The sequence below is a fragment of the Salmo salar genome, chromosome ssa02 (genome assembly GCF_905237065.1).
Source record: "Salmo salar chromosome ssa02, Ssal_v3.1, whole genome shotgun sequence".
NCBI lineage: Eukaryota > Metazoa > Chordata > Actinopteri > Salmoniformes > Salmonidae > Salmo > Salmo salar.
In genome coordinates, this window is record NC_059443.1 from 11293626 (window position 1) to 11313799 (window position 20174).

A 20174-nucleotide genomic window follows, 5' to 3' on the forward strand; every position below is an offset into this window, starting at 1 on the left:
CATGTCTGTGTTTGGGCTAAATCAAGGCGGTCTGGACCAGACCAAATCTGAATGTCTATGTTTGGGCCAAATATAGGCCGATTGGTTCAGATTTGGTCCGGACTGCCTGATGTCAAATGCTTTGTTGGTAATTTTACATGAAAAAAAATAACATTGTAGATCATCTGAAATGATTTCATCTAAACAAAGCTTGTCGGGTTAGGACATTTCCAGTCCTTGGCAGCACTGAAATGGCTGTGTTATTGTTATATGTTGTTATGCATTGAATATATTATTTTCACTGTTGCAGTAAAAGTTTGGAGTACTACTATGCTTATGAATCAAGTTTCGATTATAGCAACAGAACACACCAGTGATGAGCCTGCATGCATTTTCATAATCTCTCTGCTCTTTAACCAAAGGAGTCAAGCCAGCATGCTGGGACAGTTCAGAAGAACGGGTTTGTTATTTTCTTTGGCGCTCGGATAACAGTGCAGATGCCGTTTGGTAACAGAATGACGTCAGAAAACTGCACAGTCATTCTGTTACCAAACTTTTGCGTCTGCACTGTTCTTCAAGCCAATATGTTTTCAGTGGAAATTGTTAAAAGTAGTCCTTGTGCAGAGTTGTATGTTTTGTTTAACTTTGCAATTATTGGTTTTTGTTTTGACATACATTTTATAGTGAAAAATCAGAGTCTCAGTGCCACTCTGCTATCATGGAATAGCACAAGGGACACATATTTTCAGAGGGCGTAGTCTCTCTAGATATCCGGGTTGCCTCCGATGTTTCAATGCCACTCCTGTCTAGGATCGTGTTTAGGAGACTACAGAGGGCGTTTTCAGTCCATAAATTACGGCTGTGTGCTTCTATTTGAAGGTTCTGGAAGTATATAAGAGGGGTCTATTGTTTGTGTGTAATGACTAAAATATTCTTTTCAAACAAATCAAAGTGGGAACAGTTTATATTTTTTATTTGCTCAATCTCAGTGAACTTAGATTCCCAAAGTAACTTTAGAGCTGTGTTTTCCCAGAGTGTGAAGACTCCTGAAATTCATCCCACTGGAACCCGTTAACTTTTAAGATAACCCCAATCAGCTCTGTTTTACGGTGTGATAAGCCACTCTGTTCCCTAGGTGGTGTCAGCGCTGCTGGACAAGGTGTGACCATCACTGGAGAGAATACCTACAACAACTGGGACTGGACCAATTCGGTTGTCTTTGCTGCCACTATTGTCACTACCATAGGTGGGCAATATCTTGAATACAACACTGGAAACAATGAATCATGTACATCTCTCTCCGATAACTGCTGCCAACTCAGTTGCCCAATGTCTAACCATAGCAGAAAGGAAGCTGCCACCTGTCTGAAAGTCTATACGTTTGTGATTTGCAGGTTATGGTAATGTTGCCCCAAAGACGGCTGGCGGCCGTATATTCTGCATCCTGTATGGCCTGTGTGGGATCCCTCTCTGCCTCACCTGGATTAGTGAGCTGGGCTCGTTTCTTCGGAGACAGAGCCAAGCGCCTGGGACAGGTCCTGGTACTCAAAGGCCTTAGTGTGGTAAGACTCACTAGGAATCTCTCAGCACGTTTAATGTGCTGATTTGGATTTCTATCAATGACTTTGGGGGAGGTGCAATACATGACTTAAACATTTATTAACAGCGGATTAGCCAATGACAAGCCACGTTTAGCCACTGTAGCTGCGTACTAATTACTGAATCCTGTATGGTCCAACTAATGGAGAAGTGTTAGCCTACAAGACATGTTAGCTTTATCACCAGATCTGGTGGAACACTCACAATGACAATTGACATGGTCAAATCAAAGGGATTGGTCTAACATTGTCACTTGTGTCACATGCCATTGCTTGTTCTTCTCACTGTGCTTTAGCTTCTGCTTTGGTTGCTCTCTGGGGTCTAGGCCGGCTCACTGTAAAGCCCTTTTTACATCAGCAGTTGTCACAAAGTTCTTTATAAAAATACATTTGAATGATCGATTGATTGTCCCTGTGTGACGTCTGCAGAAAAAGGTCCAGTTGATCTGCACGGCCATCTTCCTCCTGTGGGGTCTGCTGGTACATCTGGTGATCCCCCCGTTTGTGTTCATGTCCCTGGAGGGATGGTCGTACCTGGAGGGCTTCTACTTTTCCTTCATCACCCTCACCACTGTCGGGCTTCGGGGACTACGTCGCAGGTAGTTACATAGGCTTTTCATGAAGTAGATGGAATTCCTCAGAAAATATTAGTTTATGTTAAAGAGATATGTGAAGAATGATATCACCTAATTCACGTTAGAGGATCACGAAGTTATTTGGGGGTGGATTCATTGCCTGGTGCAATCCTGCTTGGTCCATGCTGAAGAAAGGGTGACATATACTTAATTAAACTATGTTCTCTTTTGACTCCACAGGTATCAATCCGAACATAGACTACCCAAGGCTGTACCGGGTGTTTGCAGAGGTGTGGATCTACATGGGTCTGGCCTGGCTGTCTCTGTTCTTCAGCTGGAACGTCCACATGGTTGTGTCGGCCCACAAGGTCCTGAAGAAGAGAAGGCAGAGACACAGGATGGACCACCTGACCATCGATGGCAGTCCGAGAAGGACGACATCCGCAGCCTCTCGCCGCCTCCCCACCGCCGTCGACATCTTCAACTTCCTGTCTGAGAAGCATGAGGACTACAGCACCGCCATCAGGCAGATTGGCGCTGCCGCGAAGCCGAAGCCAAAGACGGAATTCAAGGAGTTGAGTCGTTCAAAGAGCTGTAGTGACATCCTGGGAACGAATATCCAAACCCTGGAGCATTCCCCACGCCGCCTGAGGCGCCACCTCAGCATCAGTCACAATATGTTACTAAGCAGCTTTGGGATGGGAGAGGAGGGGCAGAGGCTTATCGAGGATGACCCGGTCTTTATGGGAGACCCTGTCTTTATGAAAGACCCTGTGTTTGAGGAGAACTGTCTGGATAGGGACACTAGAGCGAAGGCTGTTAATGTGTCCAACTCAAAAGAGAACCTAAACTCCGCCGATCTAGGTCCTAACATCAACAAAGACGAGAATGTTCAGAATCAAGATGGTAGAGAGAATAGGTTTACTGTATCAAAGGTAGTGGAGGGGGATTCGGAGAGGAGAATGATGAGAAAGGCTGAAGCCTTGGATCCATCCTCTTCATGGAGAACTGAATGATGTAATCAAAAGGGGACCTCTAGAGGTTTGGTTCGTGCATAAAATCTGTGAATTCAGATAAATAAAAAAGGTATGATGGGTCTGTGATGGGTCCGCGGATCATCACAACTTTTTATTTATTGTACCCATCACACCTTTTAATTTATCACCCCATCACACCATCACACCTTTTTATTTATCACCATATCACACCTTTTCATGTATCACACCCATCACACCTTTTTATCCATGTGAACTGAATGATGTAGAAGCATCATAACAAGGTCCTGGGACAACCAGAGACAATGGCAGAGTTAGGGATTGGTCATATTCCCCTGTGGTGAGGAGTGGGTCCAAATCTTCTACGGTTTTCCTTAACATAGTGATCAGTGAAATGTAGACCCAGGATTATCACGGCCTAAGACCATGAATACACAGTCTAGACAACTTACTGTCTTCTATGTAATGTTTATCTCGATGTTAAACACACATTTTGGTCTGTGGGAAAAGTAAAGAAAGGAAAATATAGCAAACAATGGACTCAGAGTTGCCAGGGTGATTTACCTGACTCTAAAATGAGAACTGAAAGCAACGTAGTTTGTCTATTGTTACAAACTGCCTTCAGAAATAAAGTTTACATGAGTTTCTATGCAATTTCCATGTTTTTTTATATGAGTAGATGTAGTGGTTGTGGACTTGAAAAAGGAGATGTAAGATATAGAAACATGTATTTTTTTGCTTTGTCATTACCCCCCACACACACAAAAAAAATCCCCAAAGATCAATTATCAACAATTTGTCAATGTCAGAGAATGGAATATAACTGTTTAATCAATACAAATAGTCCATCAAGATACATGTAAACATAATAACACATCAAGCCTCAGTTTTGGATTGATTCATTTTTTTGACAGTGTGCAGGTCTTTCATCTTTTCCAGTATTGTTATTTTGATTCCTACGCACCCGGAACAGACACTATTGAGTACTAAGGAACTTAAGAGCGCAGACGGCCTCTTATCGTTTAACATAATAACACATGCCATGCATCACAGCAATTGCAGTGTTATATTGTGGCAACCATGTGGAATATTTATACTTTTCAATCATACTATACCAGACAAGATGTACTATACAGAAACAGCACAGACTTTGAGCACAATACAGTTTGAGTGTCATTACTGCATCTATATAACACACACAGACTTTGGAAATCAGAAGTCTGAAAGGAATCATTGGCTACTTCAGATCACAGACCAAGGCTTTGTGGTAGACTGTTCCTATGAGAAGCTTTCCTTCATAGGGAGCTGCTACAGAGGATCCTAGGAGCACACTGCCATCATCAGCATACACCTGGGTCACAACTGGCTTCTCATAGTGGATGTCCCGAATCCTAATGACCTATAAAACAAATTATGATAAAGAAAACCAATTAAAGCTTTTGGTACATGGGCTGTGTCCCAAATGGCAGTCTATTCCTTATACAGTGCACTACGCTACTTTTGACCAAGGCCCATAGGGAGTATACTCTACAGGGCAGGTATTCCCAAACTGGGGTCAAATTAAACCATCTGGTGTTCAGCGAAACAACAACACAATGTCAAATACAGGTAGCCTAGTCAAATAATTAACATCCAATCACTTTCACCGTTGTTCTCTCGCGGGGATTCCACTAACGGTCCGTATGTAGCCAAATGTATCTGCTACTCATGTTGGTATCTGTACTGATGGCGCAAAAGCCATGACCGGGAGACATAGTGGAGTGATAACATGTGTGCAAGCAGTTGCTCCCGACGCCACTTGGGTACACTGCAGCATCCACCGAGAGGCTCTTGCTGCCAAGGGGAATGCCTGACAGCTTGAAAGACGTTTTGGACACTACAGTGAAAATGGTTAACTTTGTTAAAGCAAGGTCCCTGAACTCTTGTGTATTTTCTGCACTATGCAATGATATGGGCAGCGACCATGTAACACTTTTACAACATACAGAAGTGCGCTGGTTATCAAGGGGCAAAGTATTGACAAGTTTTCTTTAGTGACCATAATTTTCACTTGTCTGATGAGTTTCTCACACGACTGGCCTATCTGGGTGATGTTTCTTTTCTTTCTCCGCAACTATATTCAGTGTGTTGGACAAAATTGAGGCTATGATTAAGAAGTTGGAGCTCTTCTCTGTCTGTATTAACAAGGACAACACACAGGTCTTTCCATTATTCTATGATTTTTTGTGTGCAAATGAACTCAAGCTTACGGACAATTTCAAATGTGATATAGTGAAGCACCTGAGTGAGCTGGGTGCGCAATTACGCAGATACATTCCAGAAACGGATGACACAAACAACTGGATTCGTTATCCCTTTCATGCCCTGCCTCCAGTTCACTTACTGATATCTGAACAAGAGAGCTTCATCAAAATTGTAATAAGCGGTTCTGTGAAAATTGTATTTAATCAGAAGCCACTGCCAGATTTCTGGATTGGGCTGGGCTCAGAGTATCCTGCCTTGCCAAATCGCGCCTGTTAAGACACTGATGCCCTTTGCAACCACATACCTATGTGAGAGTGGATTCTCAGCCCTCGCTAGCATGAAAACTAAATACAGGCACAGACTGTGTCGAAAATTATTTACGACTGAGACTCTCTCCAATACATCCCAACATTGCAGAGTTATGTGCATCCTTTCAAGCACACCCTTCTCATTAACCTGTGGTGAGTCATTCACAATTTTCAATGAACAAATAAGGTTTTATATCTAAGATGGTTAAATAAAGAGCAAAATTATTGATTATATTGTTATTTCTGCCCTGGTCCTATAAGAGCTCTTTGTCACTTCCACGAGCCCGTGACAAAAACTCACACTCATTCTTATGTTTAATAAATGTATTGTATAGTGTGTGTGTGGCAGGTTTACAATGATGGCAAAAAACAACATTTGAGAGTGTGCTGACCCCTGGTGCTAGAGGGGGTACGCAGCTGGAGGTTGAATGTTTGAAGGGGTACGGGACTATAAAAAGATTTAGGAACCACTGCTATAGGGAATAGGGTGCCATTTGGAACTGAGATCAGAGTGAATTTATTCCTATAATATAATACAACTAGAGGACATGGTAAATGAGGCACTAACCTCCGATCCAGGTGGATCCTCAGGGTCACATGCTGCTACCTTTACTCCATTAGGGTGACAACCCAGCCATATGTCACCTGTTACATGGTCCACCTCGATGTTGTCACAGAGAGACCCAACGGCTACAGACTGGTTGGAGACAGACATCAATAGGAATGTGATGGCTGATTGTAATACAGCAGTTGAACCATCTCTAGAAACAATACAAAATATAATATTGTGCCCGTAAAGAAGTTTGCGTTCATATTTGATGTAGTGAAAAAGTTTTACCTTGACATGTACCAAGTCTTTGTTTTCTTTATCTCAAAAACAGCAATCTCATGGTCCAAAATAGCGGACACGTATAGATACCTGGGGGAAAAGCACATTTATTGTTTTACTGCATAACACACTTTCAAAGAGCACAACAGATTTGTACATTCTAAACGGTTCGATTTTTCAATTGTGTAGACTTTACTACAATTGTGGAAACAAAGAAGGCACCTTTTGTCGGGTGACATGTTGATGCCGTTTGCAGATAGGAAGCCATCGCCCACTGCCTTCACTCCTCCAGGGCTGTAGTAAACCACATCAGCCCAGGGTAGACCCAAGAAGACAGCCAGCATGTGTAGCGCTTCACTGGGATAGGAGTGATCGTTGGTGGCATAGAAGCTCTCCACTCCCACAGCCACAATGTCATTCACACTGAGAGAGTAAAGGGCAAAAACACAGAGTTAGCCAAGCAGAAAAACACCACTGTGGAACTCTCACTGGTCATACTGTTACAGTACATAGCCAATGTGGTTCATCCACATCATGTAAATGTAAACATCTCACACCTACCTATGAAGGAGATCATGCTTTATAGTTTTCAGGTGCACAATGGTGTTGTCCTCTTCGACAAATAGAAAGATCTCTACCTGGCTGGTGTAATGTTGAGGATGATTGACAACAAACAGATGAATGGTTTTATCTGGAAGGAGATGGGAGTTCAGCAGTGAAAATATGGTCTCTACTGTCCCCTCTGGTGTCTAAGGCTCTCTATTGCTTGACAGGGAAGACACACACACACACACACACACACACACACACACACACACACACAGTAGTGTTCATAATTCCATAGACAATGGTCTGAAGGGTGTTCCCAATTTGGGGATAATCTGGTCTGGAATGGAGAGATTTGTTGCATTTCTGACTTGAGTAACTAGAATAATTGCTGACAGATGTTTTATTGTATACTGTATTGTTTTACTGTATACTGTACTGTATACTGTATTGTTTTACTGTATACTGTGCTGTTGTACTGTATTGTTTTACTGTATACCGTACACTATTGTTTTACTGTATACTGTACTGTTTTGCTATACAGTACGAGTCAAATGTTTGGACACACCTACTCATTCAAGGGTTTTTCTTTATGCCAAGAGTGTGCAAAGCTGTCGTCAAGGCAAAGGGTGGCTAATTTGAAGAATCAAAAATATATTTTGATTTGTTTAAAAAAAAATTGGTTTCCTCATGATTCCATATGTGTTATTTCATAGTTGTGATGTCTTCGCTATTACTCTACAATGTAGAAAATAGTCAAACATTCAGAAAAACCCTTGAATGAGCAGGTGTGTCCAAACTTTTGACTGGTACTGTATATTGTACTGTACTACTCCCTGTCCTGTTTTTGAAACAAACTAATTTCATATGTGAGAGCTAAATATCCCATACTTCACCTGTCTCGTCAATGTAGACACTGATTCCATGGGGGTTGAAGGAGTCCCGGTCCAGGTCTCCTTTGATTGTCAGTTCCACAGGGATCAGTCTGGGGTCCAACAGGTCCAGGGTATAGATCTTCCCTGGGTCATCAGAGAACGAGGGCATTCCAGGATATTTCAAGCCCTGGGTGGGGGGTAATGATTTGACATGCGTACAGCTGTACATTTCAATGAAACATGGTGAAGCCCCCAAAATTGCCCTCGCTAGAAGCCTGTGTTTCAGACATAAAGAAGTGGATGGCTGCAAACTTTCTACTTTTAAACTCGGACAAAACAAAGATGCTTGTTCTAGGTCCCAAGAAACAAAGAGATCTTCTGTTGAATCTGACAATTAATCTGGATGGTTGTACAGTCGTCTCAAATAAAACTGTGAAGGACCTCGGCGTTACTCTGGACCCTGATCTCTTTTGAAGAACATATCAAGACTGTTTCAAGGACAGCTTTTTCCATCTACGTAACATTGCAAAAATCAGAAATTTTCTGTCCAAAAATGACGCAGAAAAATTAATCCATGCTTTTGTTACTTCTAGGCTGGACTACTGCAATGCTCTACTTTCCGGCTACCGGATAAAGCACTAAATAAACTTCAGTTAGTGCTAAATACGGCTGCTAGAATCCTGACTAGAACCAAAAAATTTGATCATATTACTCCAGTGCTAGCCTCCCTACACTGGCTTCCTGTTAAGGCAAGGGCTGATTTCAAGGTTTTACTGCTAACCTACAAAGCATTACATGGGCTTGCTCCTACCTATCTTTCCGATTTGGTCCTGCCGTACATATCCTACACGTACGCTACGGTCACAAGACGCAGGCCTCCTAATTGTCCCTAGAATTTCTAAGCAAACGGCTGGAGGTAGGGGCTTTCTCCTATAGAGCTCCATTTTTATGGAATGGTCTGCCTACCAATGTGAGAGAACGCAGACTCAGTCTCAACCTTTAAGTCTTTACTGAAGACTTATCTCTTCAGTAGGTCCTATGATTAAGTATAGCCTGGCCCAGGAGTGTGAAGGTGAACGGAAAGGCTGGAGCAACGAACCGCCCTTGCTGTCTCTGCCTTGCTGGTTCCCCTCTTTCCACTGGGATTCTCTGCCTCTAACCCTTTTACAGGGGTCACTGGCCTACTGGTGTTCTTCCATGCCGTCCATGGGAGGGGGGTGTGTCACTTGGAGTGGGTTGAGTCACTGACGTGGTCTTCCTGTCTGGGTTGGCGCCTTGGGTTGTGCCATGGCGAGATCGTTGTGGGCTATACTCTGCCTTGTCTTAGGACGGTAAGTTGGTGGTTGGAGACATCCCTCTAGTGGTGTGGGGGCTGTGCTTTGGCAAAGTGGGTGGGGTTATATCCTGCCTGTTTGGCCCTGTCCGGTATCATCGGATGGGGCCACAGTGTCTTCTGATCCCTCCTGTCTCAGCCTCCAGTATTTATGCTGCAGTAGTTTATGTGTCGGGGGCTAGGGTCAGTCTGTTACATCTGGAGTATTTCTCTTGTCTTATCCGGTGTCCTGTGTGAATTTAAATATGCTCTCTCTAATTCTCTCTTTCTCTTTTTCTGTCTTTCTCTCGGAGGACCTGGGCCCTAGGACCATGCCTCAGGCTGCCTGGTATGATGACTCCTTGCTGTCCCCAGTCCACCTGGCCGTGCTGCTGCTCCAGTTTCAACTGTTCTGCCTGCGGCTATGGAACCCTGACCTGTTCACCGGACGTCTTGTTGCACCCTCGAGCAACTACTATGATTATTATTATTTGACCATGCTGGTCATTTATGAACATTTTAACATCTTGACCATGTTCTGTTATAATATCCACCCTGCACAGCCAGAAGAGGACTGGCCACCCCTCATAGCCTGGTTCCTCTCTAGGTTTCTTCCTAGGTTTTTGGCCTTTCTAGGGAGTTTTTCCTAGGGAGTTTTTCCTAGCCACCGTGCTTCTTTCACATGCTTTGCTTGCTGTTTGGGGTTTTAGGCTGGGTTTCTGTACAGCACTTTGAGAATATCAGCTGATGTACGAAGGGCTATATAAAAATAAATTTGATTTGAATTTGATTTGATTTGACATGCGGACAATGTTAAGTCCTAACGGCACCTATTCCTATAGTGCACTACTTTTGACCAAATTAGTGCACTACGTGAGGGAATAGGGTGCCATTTGGGAACAAACAGGGTGTATGTATTGTATTGTTAAAAACAGTCGTTTTATTCTGTAAAAATAGTTATTTTATCATCAGTGTGAGGGAGGTATGTTCAATATGTAATATTATGAATTGAGGACAATATTTTAATTATTCAGTGTGCCTTACCAGAATATGCTTGCCATTAAGGATCGCGATCATGACAATGGATATTACTTACGGTGCTTATGATGGGCCAGTCCATCTCGAAGTATGGTTAAGTCCTCTGCTCTATATTCTGTACATATAGGATTGTCCACAAACCATTAGCAATAGCCTATTCTTTTTATCCCATAGGCCAAAGGCCTTCATTGAACATAACATCATCATTATGACACCAAACAAAGCATGCTGGGACACGTTGATACTTGGTCTATTAGTCCAATGGACTTCAGCCCTGACACTTGCCCAACTAGCGGTTATACAGCCTGATCTCATCACATATACTGAGAAGACTCATTATTTTGAGCCTACTGGAATAACTGGAATAGGCTCAAAGTAGAACAGGCTATTTCAACATTACATTAGTATCTATCTCACACCGATGTGAAACACAGAAGAACTATACTATATGTATTAATTAAAGCATGAACTGTTATAATGTCAATGTATGATTACAATTTAATGGACTGGTTCTAGACATACCTATATTCTTTAATAGGTGACAGTTGGGGAGGCGTTTTTACAGGGCACTTCTCTGTTGGCAAGGGCTATTTCACTGCAAATAGAACCCGGTTAATATTACTTTGGAGTGAAAGCAAAAGCAACACAGATCATTCTGAATTCAGCTTTTAACACTGTCACACCACTGCTCAATTCACCTAAAGTAGTTCACTTCAAAGTTGCTAAAAGCCTATTTTTCAAATATCACTTTTAATGTCTGAGGCCTCTGCTGACAATGTCAATATTGTAAACTCTGATCAGGGAAATGTAGCATGATTCCAAAGAAGACATTCCAAAGAAGATACACATGCCCTATAATGTTAAAATGTTCAGCAACCATGCAGCCTACCTCACTGAAGAAGTCTTTGCTCCAAAAGAGCTGTCCAAGGCAGCAATGCAGATGGATACAAGCACCCACTTCATGGGCAGACAAACTCTTTCTTGGTCAAAGGTTATGAAAGCAGTGTGCAAAATGTGGGTGCAGTGTACAAGCAGAGTGCAATTGCACAGTTGAACCATGGGGCGCCGTTCAGCAATTCCTAGAGGGAGGTCAAAACCTGCAGTCCCAAAACTGTGATCCCGGGGTTCATGATGATGATATTGTCCACATCTATTGTTTGCTGCTTTTAAGACAAAATGAGCTGGACAACTAAACAACAGCTAAGACTTGCACGCCAAATTAGCAAGCCCACATTTAATGTAAAGAAGTTAACACACTTGTGAAGAAAAAAAACAATATTCAGTTATATCACAACTGACTCTAGTTCACTTTAGCAAAGAGGGTAAAAAGCTTTTAAAATACTTGTTTTCCATGTCAAATCAGTGAGACGTACCTGTAATTTAAACATAACTTTAAACTCTACGCAGTGGTATAAAGCACTTAAGCAAAAATACTTTACAGTACTACGTTTTTTGACAACTTTACTTTTTACTTCACTACATTCCTAAAGAAAAAGAATGTACTTTCTCAGCACATTTTACCTGACACCCAAAAAGTTACATTTTGAGTGCTTAGCAGGACAGGAAAATGACCAATTCACGCACTTATCAAGACAACACATGGTCATCCCTTCTGCCTCTGATTTGTGAAGGTGGTAAATGACCTTTTAATGACGCCAGACCGAGGCTCTGCATCTGTCCTCGTGCTCCTAGATCTTAGTGCCGCTTTTGATACCATCGAACACCACATTCTTTTGGAGAGATTGGAAACCCAAATTGGTCTACATGGACAAGTTCTGGCCTGGTTTAGATCTTATCTGTCGGAAAGATATCAGTTTGTCCCTGTGAATGGTTTGTTCTCTCGACAAATCAATTGTAAATTTCGTGTTCCTCAAGGTTCCGCTTTAGGACCACTATTGTACTATATTTTTACCTTTGGGGATGTCATTCGAAAAACATAATGTTAAATTTCACTGTTATGCAGACGACACACAGCTGTACATTTCAATGAAACATGGTGAAGCCCCAAAATTGCCTCGCTAGAAGCCTGTGTTTCAGACATAAAGAAGTGGATGGCTGCAAACTTTCTACTTTTAAACTCGGACAAAACAGAGATGCTTGTTCTAGGTCCCAAGAAACAAAGAGATCTTCTGTTGAATCTGACAATTAATCTGGATGGTTGTACAGTCGCCTCAAATAAAACTGTGAAGGACCTCGCATACTCTGGACCTGATCTTTTAAGAAGAAATATCAAGACTGTTTCAAGGACAGCTGGTTTTTCCATCTAATGCGGAACATTGCAAAAATCAGAAATTTTCTGTCCAAAATGACGAAAAAAATTAATCCATGCTTTTGTTACTTCTAGGCTGGACTACTGCAATGCTCTACTTTCCGCCTCACATCCCGGATAAAGCAATAAATAAAACTTCAGTTGAAGTGCTAAACGCGGGCTGCTAGAATCCTGACTAGAACCAAAAAATTTGATCATATTACTCCAGCGTTAGCCTCCTTACACTGGCTTCCTGTTAAGGCAAGGGCTGATTTCAAGGTTTTACTGCTAACCTACAAAGCATTACATGGGCTTGCTCCTACCTATCTTTCCGATTGGTCCGCGTCATACCTAGCACGCACGCCACGGTCACAAAGACGCGAGGCCTCCTAATTGTCCCTAGAATTTCTAAGCAAAACGGCTGGAGGTAGGGCTTTCTCCTAGCAGAGCTTCCATTTTTATGGAACGGTCTGCCTACCAATGTGTGAGAGACGCAGACTCAGTCTCAACTTTTAAGTCTCTTACTGGGAAGACTTATCTCTTCTGCAGGTCCTATGATTAAGTATAGTCTGGCCCAGAGTGTGAAGGTGAACGGAAAGGTTGGCACCTAACCGCTCTTTGCCGTTCTGCCGGCTGTCTCCCTTCCACTGGGACTTTCAAGGCTCAACCCTTACAGAGGCTGAGTCAACACCAACTGGAAATTCTTCCACGCCCATGGGAGGGGTGCGTCACTTGAGGGGTTGAGTCACTGACGTGGTCTTCCTGTTTCAGTTGGCGCCCCCCCCTTTGCATGTGCCACATGAGATCGTTGTGGCTATAATTTCGGCCTTGTCTTAGGACGGTAAGTTGGTGGTTGGAGACATCCTTCTAGTGGTGTGGGGGCTGTGCTTTTGGCAAAGTGGGTGGGGTTATATCCTGCCTGTTTGTCCCTGTCCGGGGGTATCAATGGATGGGGCCACAGTGATATTTGATTTGGCGGACTCACTAAACACAAATGCATCTTTCGTAAATGATGTCTGAGTGTTGGAGTGTGCCCCTGGCTATCCATACATTTTAAAAACAAGAAAATGGTGCCATCTGCTTTGCTTAAAAGAAGGAATTTGAAATGATTTACACTTCTACTTTCGATACTTAAGTATAATTTTGCAATTACATTTACTTTGGATACTTAAGTATATTTAGTACCAAATACTTTTAGACTTTTACTCAAGTAGTATTTTACTGGGTGACTTTTACTTTAGTAACTTTCTATTAATGTATCTATACTTTTACTCAAGTATGACAATTGGATACTTTATCCACCACTGCCTCCATGGGATCGGTATCCCCCCCACGGGATGGTTGAAATAAAGAGCGATAATGATATTAGCATGACGTTGTAAGTGTTGGTCAATTTCTTCAACAAATGATCAGGTCTATATAATTATCAAACATACATTAGTAATGGAAAGGAAACACAGACTCTTTGTTTAAGTATTAAAATACTCCTTTTAGTAATACAATTGTAGGCAGAAGTTGGTACAGAGTACAGTATAACAGTACATGATAGTTCTCCCCAAGTTCTGCAAAATGTCTAAGACATCGTGCAACTCATATAGCCTCTCCCAGTCATCCTTGCGTGAGTTTCCCTGGTAACAACATTTTAATAAATCTAACCTCCCCCTGACAGCAGTAACCATCTTATCAGCAATTAAAAGCTCAGAAATGGGTTTGACCGAAACTTGACCTTTCGTCACAAGTATAGGGTCATAAAGTGAACGAGTGTAAGCATCTTCTGAAACGTGGCTGGTTTTATCAGGTCTGTGACAGCCTTGTGTTCTCAGAAAACCAGACAACCATGGTGGGATCCAGACAGGAGTCTGAACGTAGAAGCCTTCTGATAGTGTCTGAAGGTCACAACACTCAAAAACAGGTTTTAACACACACACAGAGGTCTCCTGAAGAGGAGACCTTTCAGTTTATCATAACATAATTTATTAACCCCTTAAAAAGGTATAAGGCCTTGGTTTAACCCTCTTCATAAGTAACAAGAACATTTCCCAGGACATAGACATGTCTTATATGGGCAGAAAGCTTAAATTCTTGTTAATCTAACTGCATTGTCCAATTTACAATAGCTATTACAGTGAGAAAATACCATGCTAATGTTTGAGGAGAGTGCACAACAACAACAAAAAATTAATCACAGCAACTGGTTTGATATATTCACCTCTGAAGGTAAATAATGTTCTTACATTCAGTAATCTTGCTCTGATTTGTCATCCTGAGGGTCCCAGAGATAAAATGTAGCTTAGTTTTGTTTGATAAAATCAATTTTTATATTTAAAAAACCTTCACACATCTAGATTTTTAAATATAAAAATTGATTTTAGCAAACAAAACTAAGCTACATTTTAGTGTATTTTCTGTAGGGAAGCTAATTATCCATAATTTATTACATTCCTGGAAGTGTGTAAACTTACATTTTTTATTACCATATCATTTTTGTATGTTCTCTATAGTTATGTATTTGAAAATGTTTCAGTTGACCAATTCGCACATTTGGGCAGACTTGAAACAACATTTTGAACAGTAATGCAACAGTTCATTGTATCAGTCTAAAACGCTGCACATACACTGTTGCCATCTAGTGGCCAAAATTCCAAATTGCACCTAGACTCCTAAGTGAGAATCTTGTTAACTCTATTCATTGCATTTCTATCTGCAATGTTCAGTACGTTGCACACTTGCACTCTTCCGACCACAACCCACGTCAGATGGCTGTTTTCTACATAGAGCATTGGCTACTGGTCTACCTTGGCTAGATCACAGACCAAGGCTTTCTGGTAGATTGTTCCAATGAGAAGCTTTCCTCCGTAGGGAGCTGCTACAGAGGATCCTATGAGCACACTGCCGTCATCAGCATACACCTGGGTCACCACTGGCTTCTCAGAGTGGATGTCTTTAATCTGAATCACCTGTGAAAACAATATCATGAAATGTAGATGTATACCAGACACTGAGCATTACATAGGGAACGCAATAGAAAGACGTCCACCCCAGGTCCAGTCTAAATCCACTCCAAGTCCACTTTAAGTCCACTGTCCACTCTGAGTCCACTCCAAGTCCACCCCAAGTTCACTCCATGTCCACTCCAAGTCCACCCCAAGTCTACTCTAAGTCCACTCTAAGTCCACTTTAAGTCCACTCTGAGTCTCCTCTGAGTCCACTCTGAGTACACTCCAAGTCCACTTTAAGCCCAGTCCAAGTCCACTCCAAGTCCACTCTAAGTCCACTTTAAGCCCAGTCCATGTCCACTATGAGTCCACTCCAAGTCCACTCTGAGTACACTCCAAGTCCACTTTAAGCCCAGTCCAAGTCCACTCTAAGTCCACTTTAAGCCCAGTCCATGTCCACTCTGAGTCCACTCTGAGTCCACTCCAAGTCCACTCTAAGTCCACTCTAAGACCACTTTAAGTCCAGTCCAAGTCCACTCCGAGAACACTCTAAGACCACTTTAAGTCCAGTCCATGTCCACTCCAAATCCACCCCAAGTCCACTCTAAGTCCCCTCTAAGTCAACTCTAAGACCACTGTAAGTCCACTCCAAGTCCACCCAAAGTTCACTCCATGTCCACTCTAAGTCCACTCTAAGACCACTTTAAGTCCAGTCCATGTCCACTCCAAGTCCACTTCAAATCCACCCCAAGTCCACTTTAAATCCACTCTGAGTACACTCCAAGTCCACTTTAAGCCCAGTCCATGTCCACCCTGAGTCCACTCCGAGTCCACTCTAAGTTCATTCTGAGTACACCCTGAGTACACTCTAAGTCCACTCCAAATCCACCCCAAGTCCACTCTTAGACCACTTTAAGTCCACTCCAAGTCCACTCCAAGACCACTCTAAGACCACTCTAAGACCACTCTAAGACCACTTTAAGTCCAGTCCATGTCCACTCTAAGTCCACTTTAAGTTAACTCTAAGTCCACTCTAAGTCCATTGTTTCCTGTCGTACAGTAGTTGGAATGTACTGTAGTCCAGCAGCTTTTACCTATAGCATAGTAGAGGCGTGAACATGTGAAAACAATGTTGGTGTATAGTACAGAGATACACTGCTGGTATATGACCCAGAAAGCAGTTCACTCAGGAATTTTCAATAGCACACGGCAGGTGTACGAACCTCAGATCCAGGTAGATCCTCAGGATCATTTTGAAATAGTTTCCAGCCATTAGGGTGACAACCTATCCACAAGTCGCCAGTCTCAGGGTCAACATAAATGTTGTCAACAAGAGAGCCCACTTCCACGACCTGCTGACAAAGAATAATATCACGTAAGCTATAAAAATAAAGAGAGTCACACACTCATATATATATAAATATATATATATAAACTCCCAGTAATTTATTGGATAAAACACCCAACGTTTCGGCATCACTGTGCCTTCTTCAGGGTGCCTGAGAGCAGAGGGTGCCTTCTTCAGGGTGCCTGAGAGCAGAGGGTGCCTTCTTCAGGGTGCCTTCTTCAGGACACAGTGAATGCTGAAACTTTGTTTTTTTACCCAATAAATTACTGGGAGTTTATATATATTTGGTGTGCGACTCTCTTTATTTTTAGACTTATAGTTTATTCGCTATTAGTCAGCACCTCTACACTAAATTAATTTCTTTGGGTGTGCGCCAGCTCATGCTTTTTAAAATAATAATATCATGAAATGAGTTTTAAAGAGCCTATTCTGGATTCAGATACACAAGCAATGGGAGAGAATAAACACATCAGATTTAGAAGGCTTTCAACAAAGCAGCATGTTTCAATAGTCCATTTGACTACTTACCAGGTGTAAAACAAATCTGCCATTTCTTATATTTTACCTTCACTGGGGCCAAACCATTGCTTTCCAGTCGCTCCAAAACATGTATGTTGTGGTCAAATAAGTCTGCCACATATATGTGCCTACATGAAAGCATAAATAGTTATATGTTACATATATGTTACGTCGCTAGTTAGTTACACCAACAGGTCTTATCATGTCAACATGTGATATCCACTCTATAATCAAACACTTAACAGGTTTGACTGCCCATATGGACAGGATTAGTGAACATACTGGTCACTCGTGGGAATCGAACCCACAACCCTGGCGCCATGCTCTACCAACTGAGCTACACGGGACTGAATACTTGAATAGCGCTATAGAGGTTGAATACATTATTCATCTAATTATTGTACCTTTTGTCAGGTGAGATGTTGATGCCATTGGCCATGTAGAATCCCTCAGCCACTACTTTGACCTCTTCAGGGCTGTAATACACAACGTTAGACCAGGGCTGAGCCAGAAGTATCTCCAGGGTATTCAGAGTACCTCCACCGAAATAGTGATCGTTGGTGGCATAGAAGCTCTCCACTCCCACAGCCACAATGTCATTCACACTAAGAGAAAACCACAGATCAACTTAAAACACGATTTACTCTAAATGGCATATTAAAGAACTGTTGGATGCATAACAACATTACAAAACAAAAATTAGCACTAGTTTGTGCTCAGTTCAAATGTCCCTAATTTCTCCAAACTCTCCAGTCTTGAGAGTAGCCAAGTTTAAGAGGATAGGCTACATTTCCATGTTGTTACCATGTAATTAACACTTTTATCCCTGCTGTAATATGAAACTCTACCGACAATCTAGGTAATAAACCAAATTGGTTTGAAGCAATGACGTGACTTTAGCTCTTGCATACCTGTGAAGGAATTCATGCTTTATGGTTTTCACATAGACAAGGGAGTGGTCCTCCTCAACAAAAAGAAAGATCTCCACTTGGGTTTTTTGTTGAGGGTGATTGACCACAAACAGGTATACTGAATTATCTGGAAAGTGGAGAAAACATTCAGCTCAATCAATTGATCCGTCTTGTGTTTTTGACAGTTCTCTTTTCACATAAGAGAAGAGTGGGAAGAGCAGCAGAAGCATTCCAAATCTGTTTGCGTCCCAAAATGGCACCCTATTCCCTTTATAGCGCACTACTTTTGACCAGCGCCCTGTAGGGAATAGTGTGCCATTTAGGGAATAGGGTGCCATTTGTGACACAGCTTCTGGGTTTTATTTACCCGTCTCATCTGTGTATACACTGATCCCATGAGGATTGAAGGATTCCAGGTCAAAGCCTCTCCCCATGCGGAGCTCCACTGGTTTCATCCTAGAATCTTCACTCATATCAAGGGTGTACATCTTTCCAGGGGCATCTGAATAGGATGGCAATACTGGATCCTTCAAGCCCTATTAATTCCAATAATATTAAGATTAATATTAGGATATGTTAATAGATAGCCTAATACATTTGTTTGCGACTATATTTTTTATGTTGCGTGTTCCATATAGGGTCAAGTCAATGTTGTAACTCACAGTGCTAATAATAGCAAGTCCATTGGGAAGTATTGTGAGGTCCTCTGATCCGTACTCTGTCAGAAATCAAATCACATGTGTTCAGATATGGCTTTACAGGCAAATAACGTTGTACAGTTACTTCATTGAATACCATTGAACATGTGGAATAGAGTTTATGGAAAGGCATGCCTTTTATATCCATGCCAGCACTGTTAAAGTTCCCAATGTCCTGTACATATGTGTACTGTACGCACCAAGGCTTTTGATTGGATGGCAGTTTGGGAGGTGAGTTTGGACAAGCTTTCTGGAAGCAAGAGTCCTTCTCCTGCAATGTAAAATAAGGTTCATAGTTACATCCCTTCAAATGGTTCAAACTCCAGAATAACACTGCAATTTCAACACTGTAGTTATGACTTAGGGCATTTTTATGTGTCTATGTACAAACAATCATAAATATAGCCTAGTCAGCTATCACATCTTGTATAGCCTCAGACTACTGTAACTTGAGCATTGAGATCAGATGTATGTCTTCATAGGCTGACAGAAAAGGCCATGCTTGGCACACAGAATTGCTGTTTGTCAACAACATGTAGTGACCCTCAATCTCTCAATTTATAAATTCTGAAAAGTGAGAAGAACCCAAACCATTATTACTCAGTAATAAAGCACTGGCTAATAAAGGAAATCTAAATAGAAAAACAGGTTCGTTTGCTTATATTGCTTGTTGTCAACAAAACAACTTTTTGAGGTTGCTAGCAAAAATACTAAATTGGCTAGCTAGCTACTATAACAGCTAACGTTAGCATGCAATTATATTACAGCTAAAAAAGCTACAACTACATAAACACCGCCTACCTTAAGTTAATAACTCTCTCTCCAACAAATGCTGATAAAGCAGCAACAAAAAGTGATATGACAACCAGCTTCCCCATGTTCAATAATTAGATAGTAGTAAATTGAGCAACTTTCTAGATAACTTCACGTTCTGTTGAAGATCTGCAAGTCTCAGCCAGTGACGCCCTGCCCCGGAGACGACCCCTATCTCCCGCAGACTCACTGAGCGCCCTGCCCCGGAGACGACCCCTATCTCCCGCAGACTCACTGAGCGGCAACAACGCAACTGTAGTTGACGTAAAATGTTAACATGAGCAGCGGCTGATGTCAAATGTTGTCACTGAATGTGTGCGATGTGCATTCCAATGTTGTGTATAAACTCTGGATGCCTAACAGGGAGCGCTTTATTGAAGCCATCTTGGTATTCCTTCTCCG

At 42.0% G+C, this 20174-nt stretch overlaps 1 protein-coding gene and 2 pseudogenes across 3 annotated transcripts; 1 reads left to right on the forward strand and 2 right to left on the reverse strand.

Annotated features, from left to right (window-relative positions):
- The first annotated feature begins 476 nt into the window (after window positions 1–476).
- On the forward strand, window positions 477–3230 carry LOC123733414 (potassium channel subfamily K member 5-like; annotated as a pseudogene).
- A 722-nt stretch (window positions 3231–3952) lies between these two features.
- On the reverse strand, window positions 3953–10636 carry LOC123724032 (serum paraoxonase/arylesterase 2-like; annotated as a pseudogene).
- Window positions 10637–15241: 4605 nt separating this feature from the next.
- LOC123727864 (serum paraoxonase/arylesterase 2) lies at window positions 15242–20151 on the reverse strand. 3 transcript variants are annotated; one of them, XM_045697631.1, is made up of 9 exons: window positions 19761–20151; window positions 19095–19230; window positions 18924–18979; window positions 18629–18797; window positions 18262–18388; window positions 17755–17955; window positions 17397–17478; window positions 16707–16838; window positions 15242–15504 (listed from the first exon to the last, which is right to left on the reverse strand). In XM_045697631.1, exons 2-9 carry the CDS (start codon window positions 19105–19107, stop codon window positions 15331–15333), a joined length of 954 nt encoding a protein of 317 aa, XP_045553587.1. In that variant the 5' UTR covers window positions 19108–19230; window positions 19761–20151; the 3' UTR covers window positions 15242–15330. The 3 variants fall into 3 exon arrangements, with proteins under 3 accessions (XP_045553587.1, XP_045553584.1, XP_045553585.1); XM_045697628.1 differs by having other exon boundaries at window positions 19160–19230; window positions 19761–20150; XM_045697629.1 differs by having other exon boundaries at window positions 16707–16835; window positions 19160–19230; window positions 19761–20145.
- Window positions 20152–20174: the final 23 nt, after the last annotated feature.